The sequence below is a fragment of the Arabidopsis thaliana genome, chromosome 3 (assembly GCF_000001735.4).
Source record: "Arabidopsis thaliana chromosome 3, partial sequence".
Taxonomy (NCBI): domain Eukaryota; kingdom Viridiplantae; phylum Streptophyta; class Magnoliopsida; order Brassicales; family Brassicaceae; genus Arabidopsis; species Arabidopsis thaliana.
This window is the reverse complement of record NC_003074.8, coordinates 6,008,499-6,023,612: the sequence shown is the minus strand read 5'-3', so window position 1 is coordinate 6,023,612 and position 15,114 is coordinate 6,008,499. Positions and strand designations below refer to the sequence as shown.

The 15,114-nt window shown below is 33.9% G+C and overlaps 4 protein-coding genes and 2 long non-coding RNA genes across 8 annotated transcripts; 3 read left to right on the top strand and 3 right to left on the bottom strand.

The window, feature by feature from the left end:
* Nucleotides 1-2,465: 2,465 nt before the first annotated feature.
* On the top strand, nt 2,466-3,640 carry IAA31 (indole-3-acetic acid inducible 31). Its single transcript, NM_112640.5, has 4 exons — nt 2,466-2,697; nt 2,795-3,006; nt 3,105-3,189; nt 3,278-3,640. Exons 1-4 carry the CDS (start codon nt 2,573-2,575, stop codon nt 3,330-3,332), a joined length of 477 nt encoding a protein of 158 aa, NP_188387.1. The 5' UTR covers nt 2,466-2,572; the 3' UTR covers nt 3,333-3,640.
* A 248-nt stretch (nt 3,641-3,888) lies between these two features.
* On the top strand, nt 3,889-6,447 carry BSH (transcription regulatory protein SNF5, putative (BSH)). Of its 3 annotated transcripts, none has more exons than NM_112639.4 (10): nt 3,889-4,071; nt 4,173-4,261; nt 4,371-4,465; nt 4,806-4,877; nt 4,990-5,037; nt 5,120-5,203; nt 5,307-5,345; nt 5,471-5,553; nt 5,656-5,718; nt 6,201-6,447. In NM_112639.4, the coding sequence occupies exons 1-10, from the start codon at nt 4,022-4,024 to the stop codon at nt 6,298-6,300; spliced, it is 723 nt and encodes a 240-aa protein (NP_566581.1). In that variant the 5' UTR covers nt 3,889-4,021; the 3' UTR covers nt 6,301-6,447. The 3 variants fall into 3 exon arrangements, with proteins under 3 accessions (NP_566581.1, NP_001326663.1, NP_001189918.1); NM_001202989.1 differs by having other exon boundaries at nt 3,947-4,071; nt 4,167-4,261; nt 6,201-6,401; NM_001338294.1 differs by lacking the exon at nt 5,307-5,345.
* Nucleotides 6,448-7,668: 1,221 nt separating this feature from the next.
* On the bottom strand, nt 7,669-8,429 carry AT3G17580 (SsrA-binding protein). Its single transcript, NM_112638.3, has one exon. It carries the CDS (start codon nt 8,335-8,337, stop codon nt 8,095-8,097), a length of 243 nt encoding a protein of 80 aa, NP_188385.1. The 5' UTR covers nt 8,338-8,429; the 3' UTR covers nt 7,669-8,094.
* Nucleotides 8,430-11,555: 3,126 nt separating this feature from the next.
* Nucleotides 11,556-11,958, bottom strand: AT3G03505. Its single transcript, NR_141006.1, has one exon. It is a non-coding gene; the product is annotated as an other RNA (long non-coding RNA).
* Nucleotides 11,597-12,074, top strand: AT3G03495. The gene has a single exon (NR_141005.1). It is a non-coding gene; the product is annotated as an other RNA (long non-coding RNA).
* A 976-nt stretch (nt 12,075-13,050) lies between these two features.
* On the bottom strand, nt 13,051-14,206 carry AT3G17570 (F-box and associated interaction domains-containing protein). The gene has a single exon (NM_112637.1). The coding sequence runs from the start codon at nt 14,198-14,200 to the stop codon at nt 13,055-13,057; it is 1,146 nt and encodes a 381-aa protein (NP_188384.1). The 5' UTR covers nt 14,201-14,206; the 3' UTR covers nt 13,051-13,054.
* Between the last annotated feature and the right edge of the window lie 908 nt (nt 14,207-15,114).

Genomic DNA, 15,114 nt, shown 5'->3' with positions numbered 1-15,114 from the left:
GGGTTTAGGACAATAATTACTGTCTAGAACCATACAAACGTACTTGCAGACAAAGTCAGAGGCACAACTATGTGTGTGTGTATCTATTTGCATGGCGTAATAGGCATGCATAAACTCATCATGTGGTCATATATCTCGTTTTCTATTTTTTGGTACACAAATAACTCTTTTGTATAAAGACAGCTAACTAATGTTTTGAATTTTTAAATGTTATCTCTTAAAATTAAATTCTACCAATTGTAAATTCAGTCAATCATTCCGAAGCATTTTTTCATGCTTTGTGATTCCGCCATATATTTTCCCATGTTCTTTTTTACGTTTTTCATCATAATTTTAAAGTTTTACGATTTTTTGTTGTTATCAATGAAAATGGACCAAGTAAACTTCTACCGTAATGGTTGCATATTAGATAGTGGACTTATGCGCGCGCGCGGAAACAAAACTTGGCCGGTTGAATCGTCGTCTGCCTGGCATCTAACAGTTTTTTCGAACATTGTCATAATCAATATATTGAGGGATGTTAATCATGAAGTCGTATGGAATGGACGCGGGAAATCACTCATAAACAATGTGAACATTTTATAAGGTTATAAAGAAGAACAAGTTTCATCCTTCTTTTGTATATTTCGACTCATACATATCTTTCTATTCAGGAATAAGTATAAAACATAATATAACATGTGGCATATCGACCGACCAATACATCTTTCCCAACCCATGATCAACCTTCTGATTGTGTTTTAATTTATTCGTCATGAAATGGATCAGAATACTCATGATGAGTTTGTGTATCACTCAAGGGACCCCTTGTCTTAAAATCAACTAAAATCATTTGATGTAACTTTTATACGAAGTACTATCCAAATAATTAATTTTCATAAGCAGCGGACATTCATTTTGTTTGTATGACTATATGATTTTATTATTTGAAGCTGTATGCAAACGTGGAGATATGATTGCATCTTTGTCTATGCATGAACATGCCACGTTAATTTAGGAGTACATATCATGATATTGATCTCTCTTGCTATAACTTTTTGGCACAATACTATTGCATGCCTCTCTATATTACTTCAACAAAACGTTTAAATTTACCATGGTTAGAACTTAGAAGTAATCGAGCTGCAAACCATGGTGATCATATTTTTTCTCGTTCGCATGCTCGGTCTTAATATATTGAGAGTTATGGCCAAAATTTGAATACCATTTTAAGAAACTTCAGAAAATCAGGAGTTTGATTATTATCTTTGGTTCTTACTTACTTCAACGAAAACTAATGACAAAACTCTTTTAAGTCGAGGTATGCGAGTAATAACTCCTTGGACATATTTTTTTGATAAAAGTTTAATTGATTATAGACTTATAGTAGTCTTAATTATTATTATAAGTATAAAGAGGAGTAAACATTCATCATTAGACTACTAGACATTATAAAGTTATATATATCGAAATTCTAACAAGAAGGATCCCTAGAGACCAGACATGCATGTCCAAAGACAGATCGTATAATAGCTAATAGGAGTCTTATCGATCCAACATCCAAGGTAGGCTTTATTACAAAGTAACTATTAGAGTGCACTTCCCATGATGATTCTAGAATCTAATATTATTATCAATACAGCCAATGAGCATTATGTGATGTAACAATTTATGTCTACTTTATATTTTGAAGTTATCATAAATCAACGAATTCTATTTTGATTTTCAAAAAAGAGTAAAAGATTTGGGCTTCTAAGAGAGACAATCCACAAAGCTAAAGAGACATTAACAGGAAACGTATAGTTAAAGAAAAGAACACTGTCTGCTCCACAAAAACAATATACACAAAACTCTTCAAGTCTACCTTATTTTTATTGGTTCTGCAATTTTCAATGGTCTGTTACATTAATGTGTCATAAGAGACAATTGAGTTTTCTTATCAACAGAAGGGTCTAAAAAATTGATCCCCCAAGTTCATAGTCTATAGACTCAGTTTTTTTCTTTCAAATATTGATGTGTAAGAAAGTGAAAGTGATGTGATGCTCTGTTTCTGTTTACGGCTAGACAATAAAGCCTTTTTTGGCCCTTATCTCTCCTAATTAAAGAATCTGAGCAGTTGAGAAATTAAAATCAAAGCCTTAACAGATTAACTCCAACATCATTTAGACACACTTTCCTTGGATACCACCTTTTTACGGAAACTTCGAATCTTACATGTAAACAAATCTCAAAACCATAATTTCACATTTTTACTACTAACTAACTCCAAAGATCTAAACCCATGAATTAAGTATCTAATCGGGTAATTATTACAGTGGTTTTCAGAAATCAATGTGTGTTCATATTTAGAAGGTTGAAAGTTCATAGTTAAATGTGGGGAACCTTATGTTCCTATTATTTATTTATATTAAATTTCAAAGTCGATTAAATCAATTTTTAAATTCAAAATCTATGCAATAGAATCACCTACTAGTCCTTTTTTGTTTAACTAGACAGAGAGAAATAGAAATAGAGAGAGAGAGACATGAAGAGCACTCTCAATAGAGAAGAGAAGGAAGCATGAAGCTAGCTCTGCAGCTTCAAGGTCTCATTAATGGAGGTCTCTAACTCTTGTTCTTCATTTTCTTCATCCTCTGTCGACAGTACTAAACCTTCTCCTTCTGAATCTTCTGTTAATCTCTCCCTTAGTCTCACATTTCCTTCTACTTCTCCACAAAGGTCTTATTCACATCACTTCTCTGTTTTTTCCTATGTTCTGTTTTTGCTCTGTTTTCTTTTGTTCACATTTGTGTTTTAAATCTTTATTTTTTTGTAGAGAAGCAAGACAAGATTGGCCACCGATAAAGTCTAGATTAAGAGATACACTAAAGGGTCGTCGTCTTCTTCGTCGTGGTGATGACACTTCTCTCTTTGTTAAGGTTTATATGGAAGGTGTTCCCATTGGAAGAAAACTCGACCTTTGCGTATTCTCAGGCTACGAGAGTCTATTAGAAAATCTCTCTCACATGTTCGATACTTCAATCATCTGTAAGTAATTAATGAACAACACATAATTCCGTAAAAACAACATTCAACTAAATTCAAACAGTTTGAAGTATATCCATGCATTGTCTTGGCTATAACAGGCGGTAATCGAGATCGAAAACATCATGTTTTGACATATGAAGACAAGGATGGAGATTGGATGATGGTCGGAGATATTCCATGGGAGTATGAATCTTATATCTTGATCTTACATTGGTATAATTTCCTCGGTTATAGCTATTCTCTAATTTTTGAAATCGATGTTTTTGTTTAGTATGTTTCTTGAAACCGTGAGAAGACTAAAGATCACGAGACCGGAGAGGTATTAAAACTTGGATCGGTCAAGGCTGTGATTGCGCAGTTACGAGACGTGTAAGATTTAGGCATTGATGAAGAGACTTGAGGCGGGACGGAGCTATTGCTGCATATTGCAACAAAGGCCTTGAAGAAGTTGGAGAATTGATTGATGCATATATTTATTTATATGACACCTTTGAGTGTGTTTTTTCTTATAAATAAATCACAATATCCAAGACTTCTCTTTTTTGTTCTGAATAATAATAATGCAAAGATTTTTTATATGTTTGTAATCGTGTGTTTCTTCGAATGTGTTACATGACTAGGAAAAAAGTACACGAACGTTGTTATGGGGAGCACGAACATGGAATAGAGGAACGTTGTCAGGAAGAGAATGATTCTCTTTGATCTGCCGGCAGCCGTCTCGTTGGTTGTCACCAATGTACAATTTTAATGTTGAGCCCATTTAAAGCCCACTAAATGACTAACAAGCTCGTTTAAAGCCCAAATGCTGCAATTGATCGTAGGATCGGATCCAGATAATTCGTCCCAAAATGGGAAAATTCCAAATTAGAGGTGAAATGTGTAAAGACATTAGAATATAAGGGTGATTCTGAAATAAATTAAGCTAGCGCCGGAAAAAGATCGAGAAATTGAAATTTCCCACACTCTCTCGCTGACTCTCTTCGAAACTCAATTTGTGAAATTTGGGGGTTTAAGGATGAAGGGTTTAGTGTCTACTGGTTGGAAAGGTCCCGTCAAGTTCAGGATGTAAGTTTCGTCGCTTCCTCTACTTTGTTTGTTTTGAAATCGAAATCGAGTTCATGTGTTTTTGTTTTTTCTGATGAATCGATTTGTAATCGGAGCTATAGGCCCACTGCTGAAAACTTGGTACCTATTCGATTGGACATTCAATTCGAAGGTCAGCGTTACAAAGATGCTTTCACTTGGAACCCTTCAGGTTTCTCTCTTAAAAACCCTACCTTTTTTTTTGTTTTCCATCTTCTCGCATCTTATTACAGTAGCAGTGTATGTGATTCACTGATTCTTGTTTTTGGTTTTGGATACAGACCCGGATAATGAAGTCGTTATCTTTGCCAAAAGAACTGTTAAAGACTTGAAACTTCCCTATGCATTTGTCACTCAGATTGCCCAATCTATTCAGGTTGTTTCTAAACTAGTTCACACTGACCTATCTTTAGTTTTTCTTCTGCTCTGATTTTGTTGTTAGTTCTTTTGCTTGTCATAGAGATGAGCTTAAATTTAAGGTCACCTATTAGTCTTAAACCAATCACACTTTCGACTTATTGTTTTTAACTCTTTAGGTTTTTTTACTCGAGAAGAGGCCTGTTTATAGCATTGTACTTTGGGATGTATATCTGTAAGACTGTGCTTTTGTGATGAATGTACTCTTGCTTCAGTTATGTTCTGTTCTGTTTTTGTAAGTATTGGAATAATTTCTTCAGAAATCTCTACTTACATTGGTCAACTTCCTGCTTTATCAGTCTCAGCTCTCAGACTTTCGGGCTTATGAAGGACAAGACATGTACACTGGTGAAAAAATCATACCAATTAAGGTTTTATGACGCTAGATATCCTTATCCCTCTCTCTTTTGTCCATGAGTGATTTGTTGGAAAAAAAGAAGTTCTAGAAGCTGATAAGCTATCTTTCTTTCTTTTTTGTGCCAGCTTGATCTCCGAGTTAACCATACTCTCATCAAGGATCAGTTCTTATGGGTGAGAATACTTGGTGATTTTGAACAATTTCAACTATTGTTTGTACTCTTTTTCTCAGTGCAGCTTGATTGCCGTTTTGCAGGACCTAAACAATTTTGAGAGTGATCCTGAGGAATTTGCAAGAACCTTGTGCAAGGATTTAGGTGTTGAAGACCCTGAAGTTGGAGTAAGATAACCACTCAATTTTTTACATTTCATTATCTGAACTAATGAACCTAAGTTTCAAACGTTTGATACAAGTGATTTTTGGTTTCTCCTTCTCTCTGAAGCCTGCTGTTGCCTTTGCAATAAGGGAACAACTTTACGAGGTTAAAACTTTGATTGTAACTTTAAGCTACTCTCTCTGTATTTCTGTATACTCTATATATGTTTTCTATTTTGAACAAGAATGCCAAACTTACTGAGTTACCATGTCGTTGTTTTTGCTTGCCAGATTGCAATTCAAAGTGTGGCTTCAGCTAGGGAGAGTAGATTAAGCAAGAAAGGCCGCAGAGGATCTGATCATGGTTCAGCGAGGTATGTTCACGTTGCCCCTATTTGTCTATCCAAGTTACCTTGTGGTAATATTAGAGCCTAGCTCAAAAAATTCTAAAATAACTTTCCATCTTATATGTGCAGCAAGGCAAGTGGCCTGTCAATGGACTTAATGAAGTTATTCAGTTTTAAGTCCAGTGTAGTTCGGTAAGTGATTTTCTTACCCACTTAATGCATACATTTTCTCTGTTGCATTGTCTTCTTAAGATCTGTTGGACGACTGACTTCTAGCAGCTAGATCGTTTATAAGATAAGTTAACTTTGCGACACATCCTGAGCGTTTTTCTTACACATACTCTTGAATGCCACCTCTTCATGCATTATATCATTTGATAGTAGATTATCCCAATATTTGGAGCTGGTCCCTACTGAGATTGTTCTAATAGTAATTTCTGGTGATGTTACATGTTGTTATTGAACATAGAAAACCGAATCACTAGGTTGGAAATTGTTTGATTACAAAATAAACTCTGTGGAAATTGAAGAAGTTCTCTTCCTGCATTGCTTATCACTAAATGGGAGTTTTTCAAAAAATAAGATTTATGGACACGAACAAATTTGACTTGCAAGACCAAGCAAAAGCTATAACAGAATCCAAAAATAACAAATTTTGTCCATGATCTTGACAGGAAAAGGAAAGACTTGGATGTTTATGAACCAGTTGTGGATCTGCTAACAAGTGAGGAAGTTGATGCGCTTGAAGCCAGGGAAGAGAGACATGCAAGGTGAAGAGTTTCGTTTACATGTATAAATATTTCTTAGGGCAACACTCAAAATATGTTGTATCATGCTTAACTTGAGTTAATGATATTAAGACAATCTTTTATGAGACACATAATCCTTAAGATGCATCCGGTGTGTATGAGTGCCCTGGCCTAAGTATGAGATTTCGGTTTAGTAAACCTGGTTAGGTGAAACACCAGTGGGTGTGGAATGAAGAATCTTTAGATGATATAACCTCAATGGGACATGTTAGGTTTGCAGAGTTGAGTGAAACCATTTCTTCACTCTTTGATTAAGATGTTTCCCAAACTTTGAGCATGTTAAAGAATGTTAGAGAGAGAGTTAGAGGATTAAAAAAAATATAGTAATGAAAGAAAGAAAGAAAAATGAAGGAGATTCAAAGGACAAGACACGTTGTGAGAATCAAGTGACCCACTTGAGACTTTAATAAGATCTCATCATCAACCATTAACCTCACTGTCGATATACGGTCGTACTTTTTCTTCTATTCTCTTCTCTTTGCCCTTTTTTTTTTCTCTTTTTCTTGATTCAATGATTGGGTCCCTCTCTAAGCTCAAGCTGCTGTCATCTAAATTAATTAATATGCGAAAATAAAAATTATTGGGTTTATTTTTGTTGGAAGTTTTGTAATTTTGTGTAGAGATTATTGATCAGTTTTTGGTTGTGTACATTTATGAGTTGTACTTGTGCCCTATCCTTTGAAGGTTACATGGATAAACAAGTTAATGTCTTGAATCGGCTGAGTCTTTATTATAGAATCAATTTGATGAATAAGTTAAAAATTTGAAGCTGGTTTTAATATTCGACACCAATATAGCAATCAACCTAACTGAAATTGAAGAAAACTATGTTATACTTTGAGTTTCAACTTATATACTTCTCTAAATGACCAAAAGTTAAAAAAAGATCCATTTGTTTACATAAACTGAATCTAACCGAAATCAAACCAAAAAAAGATGTAGTTGTCCAGCTCTAATCAAGGTTGCAAGTTACAAATGTTTGTTATTCTCTTTGTGGCTATAAAAGGATTTGGGTCTACTTGAGAGACGAAATTGTTTTTTATTGACTGAGAAGAGTAATGACTAATGAGCATAAAGCCTGTACTCTTTATGTCTGTCCGAAGTTAGGAACGTCAACTCAGTCGATAGATTGTGTACATTGAGACAATATTAGACCGTTACCAAAAGTGCAAATTATCACTAACTTCTAAGTTCTTCTAAGAGAAAAGAAAAGAAATAATTCTATTTACTTATCATTATGTAGTTTACAATTTGTTAGAATCATTTTAGTTGGTCCAAACAAAATTAATGGTCGGTGGCTCGAGTTATTGTACTGTTACATTGGAACACATCATAGGTAATGAACTCAATAATGGTTTTTTTTTTTTTTCCTTCTGATTGATAATTTATGACATGTGCAACTTAAGTCAATACCTGACTTTACATTATGGAGAACTAATAACTTGAATTCTCATTCAAAATAATGCTAATCATCTCATACAAATGATATGTGAATTCAAGAAAGACATTTTTTCTCCAAATACAAAAAAACATTCCCACCGTGATTTACTCTTCAGGGATTATCAAAGGGGAAGACAGTACCATCTAAAATTCTCGACGATATCTCGCCGGAAAAAATATTCACTAGACCTTAAAAAAAAAGGATAAGGAGGAAGAAGAAGAAGAGGAGGAGATGGTTGTGGTGGGCTAATACCGCTTTTAAGATATGTACAAAATGTTTGATCATGAAACCGTTTTTTCTTTGTGTTTGGTTTTGGGGTTAAGAAGAGAGGTTATTTGAGGAGTTAGATTTGTCAAGAATAGACCACATGACGAGGACGTCGTCGTAACCACAAGCCATGACTTCTCCTTGAAGCTCTTGAACCATTCTCTTCTCGTGCTCTTCCCTGGCTTGCGCATCCATTCTTCCACGGCAACCCTTCTTTGGTGATTGTTGAGGTTGGTTGAAGAATGTTGCCGCTTTCTTGAATGGTGTTGCGATTGTTTTCTTCCATGATGCCATTTTTTTAGTGTTTACTCAATTCTTGAAATAAAGTAATTCTTCTTCTTTCAATCAAAGATTCGGATTGAGAGAGCTCGAGAACGACTTGTTATGTGTATTTATACACATACACACACTCTCTCTCCCTCTCTCTATCTTATATTATTATTATTATTATTATCATTAATAAACTAGAGAGTAATTAGTAATGCTAAAGCAAAGGGGAGAGAAAGAGGCAAGATCCGCGATAGGAGCTTTCAAAAAACATAACTTTGTTTTCATTGTTTAACTTTTTACTTTTTGTTATCCATTTAACATCGTTTAGGCCTCTCCCTACCCTCCCACATGCCTCCCCACGTGATCTCTTCCTCTCTATCTTTTACATTCAATTCGACAAGTTGTGTGTAATAGGCTAATAGTACGCAAAACCAAACCAAATCAAACCGAACTAAATCAAGATGAAGTCACGAGTGTGCCTTTTCCCACCCCCTCGGTACTGACAATTGAAATCTCCAAGTGCTGCTTTCTGCATTTTCTCATTCCCATCCACTTCCTATTTGATGTGCCCATCTCCCTTTTTTCATTTAGTACATCAATGTAGATATTCTTTCTTTCTTTCTTAATTTCAGCCCATGATCATCATCATTTCAATAGCTTATCTAGCAAACCTAGTTAAAATCTTAGTATGAGTTATGAGCGAGAGATACTTGATGCACACTAATCATATAGATATGTACGTAGGTACCCGTTACCAGTTATTAATAAATTGTATTAGAACGTAATAATATAGATATGTAGGTACGGGTACCAGTTAATAATAATCCACAGCAAAAGAAAAACAACTTCTTCACATTAAAACCAAAAAAAAAAAAAAAAAAAACTAATGCATGTTAAGTTAGTTAATCAAATTTAGTGGCTATGAATAAATGTAAAAAATTTAAAGGACCAATATGGCTTAGGGGATTGAGGTGGGCACAGATTGGTCAGCAATAGCCCATGTGAATTCCACATGTTTCTCTGCTTCTCTATCTCCTATACTCTCTTTTCATACATCTCTTTGTATTTATAATTTTATAATTTTTTGTTAAATTATTAATATATAATATATTTTTCTTACAAGTATATATCACTACGTATACTTATTCAGTTGATCTATTAAAGTACACAAAAAGTCTCTTGAAATAAATTACTAACAATAGTTTTGCATTGCACAAAACTTTCTTCCTCTTTTTTACTTGCACTCAATCTTTTCTTTCTTTGATAATCAAAATTAGTCGTGTCCACGCACCAGATTACAAGATTCTTTTTGCATATATACGATACATTTATCTTTAGTTTAAGTAAAAGGGAACCCTACACATTACTAATAAGTAGTAAAATTAACGTAGCTTCAAAGTTATGCTTTAATTTTGTTGTTTTGATGTTGATTTTAAAATTAATAAATGCTTTAAAAAGCATCTTCTGCATGAGAGGAACCGTGGCAGTGCATGTATCATCTTCTCGTTACAATAGAATCTGTTGTTTTAATTTATATATATAAGATATGTATATAACTTCTGCAAAATATAAACAAATCTGACTCCCCTCTTTAAATTTGTTTATAGCATCCCACATGACAGCCAACGGACCCTGCTCATTGGTGCGTAATTATTTTCTCTATCTCGAAAACTTTTTAATTTGATATTTATATGGAGAAAAAAGTTAATATATAAATATTTGTAGAACATGATTTGGTTCGTGGTTCTATGATCACACATTCGGAGGTACCCTCGAGACACGATGGATTTAATCAAATGGTTATAACTTTTTTTGGGGTTAATAATTGGTCATAACTTATAGATGTGGTTTCTTTCTTCTACTATTACTTTTCTTTACCTATTATAAAATCCGTCATGACAATTTAAAGAAAAAAACAAGGCAAATTAAATTCCTGCAATTTACAGAATTCGAATCCTGATGATTATATGGATGTTTTAATATACCCAAAAAAGTGGATGATTATATGGATTTTTTTGGTAGATGTCAAATGGTTAAATTTTAAACTGTAAAAAGAGTAAGCATGCTTATATTTTGGATTACTGAACTGAACCAACTAATCTTCGAATATACTTAGATTTCTAGTTTTGTTCATTAATATACAGTTTCAAATTTATGTTTGAAAAAGATACAAAAAATTGGATAGTCATAATTTTGAACTTGTTCTATTCCTAATGCAGCGGACAGACCGTTCTAATTTTGACCGGATGGGTGTTAGCGATATTTTCTGAAAAATTTAAGTCGGTGAGTTCAATAATACTGTTACAAGAAGTAACGTTTTAGAAAACAAGAAATTGAAATGGAAAAATCAAAAGAGTGAAGAAGTAGAAAAATGATAGCTAAACTGTTTGTTTGTTAGTAAGTTGACTGATGAAAACAGAGTGGCGGTTTGGTCGGTCCGTAAATTAGGTGACTTTGTACGAATTTTTCCGGTGGCTCCCCAACTCTGACTTCCTCTTTCCCCTTTTTCTCTCCTTCACACTTTCCACTTTTTCCTTTGAAATAATATGTTTCTGTAACGTTTTTTTGTAGTTTTTAAGATTAAATATTTCAATTAACTTTGACTAATGACTTCTATTTCGCATTTTCTGCAAAACAATAAAGTTATTATAAGATATTCTATGGTTGTTGGTGATTCTTACTGTACTGTACTTGAAGTAAAGGTCCAGTGTGGACTTGTTACGCCGACAAATAAATAAGGGATAAAGGTTTCTCAAAATGGTTTAAACCGGCAAAAGAAAGCCCATGGGCTTTTTAACTATTTACAGAATTAGCCAGGCCTAAGGCTAAGGATTTCTATTTAATTTTAAAACAGTTTTAGCATCTTCTCCTTTTTCATTTTTTCCCATAAGAAATGTGGTTGTTTTCTCTTTTATGAAATTGGAAGGCTAAACAAACTCGAAAATGGAATAAAAATAAAATTGTACATAGGATAATAGAGATGTTTTGGCTACAATTTCTCTCATTTTCTTGTGTATACAACCTTCTCTCTCTTTGTCATCGAATTAGGAACTTTAGATAAAGTAGTTATATGTGATGATATATAATGAAATTTGAAGTAAAAATGATGACAAAAAAAAGAAATAAAAAAAGAAATTTGAAGTAAAAATCAAGTAACTCTAAAAATGAAAACATCTATGAGAAAATAACTAGAATGATTTTGTTTTTGTTTTAAAGACGGTGGAAGTCAACTCCTTCTAAATCTCATATATATCAACAAACAGAAACTAAAACATAATTCTAACAAACACAGGGTGGAATAAGTTATTATTTTACCATGAACTTTACATAAGATATATAAAAAAAAAACATGAAGAGCGAAGGAATACAAAACATGAAGAAAAGAAAAAAGAGACAAGGAAGCGCATGGAAAACAATTCAAGGAGAGAGGGTTTTGTAGTTAGGATCAGAAACTCGGTTTTCGTAGAACCTAGCGATATAAGAAGTGGCTCGTCTATCGACCCCTGGCTCAGCGATCCAAAGCCGACCATCTTCATCACTGGTCATGATTCTTGACCTTATGATCACTCCTTCGTCGCTCCAATCATCTCCACTGTTCGAACAGCACGGTAATAAAGCTCTTATCACTGATAATGTTGACATTTTCTTGCTCTTACCCATCTCGATATATCTTATAGTTATACGTAAAATCACTATTTGGAACATATGTATACATTTAAGGTCACATATTTATAGGAAGGTAGAAAGAGAGAATATAATATCTTAAGCGAGGAAACTCTTTCATAAAGTCTTATTGTGATTTAGATTAAAAATCTTAAACTCTCAGTAGCACTTGTTGTAACAACTTTGGCCATTTCTTTTTGAATTTAATTTAACATAAAATTCAAAAAAAAAAAGAAAAAAGAAATCGAGAATATAGGAAGTAGCTAAGAAATGGGGATTTACAAGTACAACCTCTCGTGTATATAAATTATAACATGCTCTTAACAAGTACGTACACATTCGTATATAGCTTACATACAATATGATCGATACGAGATTTAAAATAACATTACTCTCTAAAGAAAATGCATCGGTGACCGACCGATGGATGCGTGGCTGTAAAAGTGAAGAACTCCTTTTGAGAGTGAGAATAAATTCTCATACTTTGCATGTATGCGGAAGTGGGGCTTCAATTATATAGTTTAATTAATTTACAAGTATAAATAAATTATAGTATTTAAAGTATGATAGTTTGCATCATATCTTTAGTCCTAAAATAATCAGACATATGTCTTTACTACCAAACTATATTCTTCAATCTTCAGCTTTTGTGTTTTTATATTTTTGTGTGTAAATGATCGATTTGCAATATCCAATATTGATTATTCTACAAATGTAAGTTTCAATGATATTTTGTCATTTTTGTTGTGTGTTCTCCAAGAGATATATATTTGTCTCAAGTACCACTAATTAAGGTTGTATATGTGATGATATATTCACCAGTCTAATTATCCCTCTCTACTTTTTTCATTCATCTCTTCAGCTTTGGTATTTACATACTCACACATATTTATGAAAAAATCATAATTGGATTGCTCTTTTGATGTGAAAGTGACTAAAAACCACACATAAAGAAAGCATTTGAGTTAGATCACCAAAACCTAGTTCCAAAAGCAAAAGAGGACTAAAGAGATAAACAAAGGAAATCTGTTTATAAACTAAACAGAGACAACCCTAGTGATCTAGTTAAATTGACTAATCACCTTTTTCTTTTGCCTCCGGGAATCACTTTACCTTGCTGAATTTGAACCAGACTTGGAGCATAACTGATGAGAAGTGGCCAATAGGAAAACCATCCCTGTGCAATATCTTTATAAACTTCTTTGTATATATCCTCTCCGACAATGTAAAATCTGTTCATATGTTGATCAATGTCTGTATCACAAACCACCACCATTTTTTTCTCCTCGTCCACCAGGAAACTCATCACATTCGTCATCCTTGTTACCATAAATTTAGAGGAATCCACTACCAAGAAGTCGCTCCACGACAAGTCTTTGGCCTCGACGATTTTAGTATTCGTCACCCATATCTTCATCTCTGATGAATCATTCAGCTCATCAAACCTCTCATATAACAACGCAAGTTTCTCTTCTCTAACAGCCGATAAAACCCCAGTTTCCACAACATTATCAACATAACCACCACTCTGATAAAGAAGAGAGAGACGTCCAAATCTCTCTGTTGCGAAATCAAACCTGAGTATGATGTGGCGGCCTTCAGTATCTGAAGCAAACCAGTAAGTGTTGCCCTTCAGTGTCACGCCCTTAGATTCAAAGGAACAATTAGGAGAGTTGTCATAAAATCTCCTCCATGAATGAGAGTTAAACTCATAGATTTCAAACTCATAACCAAAGTCGATCAAGCCGTGGTAACACCTCAAGATTTTGTAGCTATAGCGAGATTTATTGGTGTTGTCGTATCCCAAAACAAACTTCTGGTACATTTCATAAGGTGAGTTGGATTTGTAAGGGATCCACCTGGTTTCACCAGTATAAGGGTTCCAAACCACAAGTCTACTGTCATCGGTGGTGCACAATAATAAACCGTTGCACTCAGTGATGTCAGATATTTTGACATCTTCAGAATCCTTGAGACTGTTTAACATACCTGTCATTTCAACGCTGCTGTGGATTCCAGAGAGATTAACACTAAGTGAATAAACCCTGAGACTCATCAGCGAAATCACCTCCCTTTCCGCTCTACCCACATGCTTCTTGAGGAATTCCGGATCTTTGAATAAAGTGTACCACCGTTTGCAAGTAGGCTTCAATTTTTGTAGAGATGTGGCGGGAACTCTTGAGAGTATTTCTGTTTCTAAATCTCGTGGAAGATCGGTAAACATCCTTGTTTGTTTGTCTTGTGGTTTCTGACCTGATTTTACATAAGAAAGAAAGCAACAGTATGTTAGATATTAATTAGGGCTTTAACACTAACAACTTGGAGAAAGCAGATACAAAAGCAATGAAACAACGATTAAAACTCATTATCACAACTATGGAGGAAACTGGATCAAAACTGAACCAAAAACCGAAACCTAACTAGCCGAATAATATATAATCGAAGCATTGGAGATCAAGGCGATCAGTTAAACCCTAGAAGACGATGATGGAACACGAAATCGAACCTAAACAGGATCAAATATTTAGAACAATCGCAGAACAAGGATTAGATAGAAGAAGAGCTTATACAATCGAAGAAGAGTGAAGATCAGGCGAAGAAAAAGTGAGAATTCGTGTCTTCTCCTGTGAAACAAAGCAATGAAGATTTATTTAGGTATAATTTTGATACACAAGTAATGTACTTATCAGCTAACACTCTAAATGGTTGGTTTGTTTGGACCAAAATTTATCTAACCGGTTTACCAAAACAAATTCGTTGCATCTGAGTTTTCGATTTTCAAAAATGTTATTTGTTTTAATCTACTTATGCTTTCCCAACTTGACTGCGTTTTCTTAATCTTCAATGTTTTCATGGATGTGCGCATCTAGTTTGATCCGTTTGATAGACTTTTCTTTTACCAAAGAGGTAAGATTAATGTGAAAATATGTTTTGTATTTGGCTTTTTACAAAAAAAAAAAAGACTATACCTAACAAGAATGTTAAGTTTTTCTTTTCTTTTTGAAATCATATTTAGATGTGACAATAACAACGTTGTTAAAGAAGATGCCAATATTGTGTCTCAGGACCAAAAAAACAAAAGCATTGCAAACTTACTTCTCTCTAGTTTGCTCTTATAAGAGCATCACTGCATCAGTA

Excerpts from the sequence above, each read along its gene's own strand:
- IAA31 (NM_112640.5), top strand. The coding sequence starts at position 2,573 with ATGGAGGTCTCTAACTCTTGTTCTTCATTTTCTTCATCCTCTGTCGAC. Across the intron at positions 3,007-3,104 it reads GTTCGATACTTCAATCATCT|GCGGTAATCGAGATCGAAAA; the intron begins GTAAGTAATTAA and ends TGGCTATAACAG. Across the intron at positions 3,190-3,277 it reads GTCGGAGATATTCCATGGGA|TATGTTTCTTGAAACCGTGA; the intron begins GTATGAATCTTA and ends GTTTTTGTTTAG.
- BSH (NM_001202989.1), top strand. The coding sequence starts at position 4,022 with ATGAAGGGTTTAGTGTCTACTGGTTGGAAAGGTCCCGTCAAGTTCAGG. Across the intron at positions 4,262-4,370 it reads TTTCACTTGGAACCCTTCAG|ACCCGGATAATGAAGTCGTT; the intron begins GTTTCTCTCTTA and ends TTTTGGATACAG. Across the intron at positions 4,466-4,805 it reads AGATTGCCCAATCTATTCAG|TCTCAGCTCTCAGACTTTCG; the intron begins GTTGTTTCTAAA and ends CTGCTTTATCAG.
- AT3G17580 (NM_112638.3), bottom strand. The coding sequence starts at position 8,337 with ATGGCATCATGGAAGAAAACAATCGCAACACCATTCAAGAAAGCGGCA.
- AT3G17570 (NM_112637.1), bottom strand. The coding sequence starts at position 14,200 with ATGTTTACCGATCTTCCACGAGATTTAGAAACAGAAATACTCTCAAGA.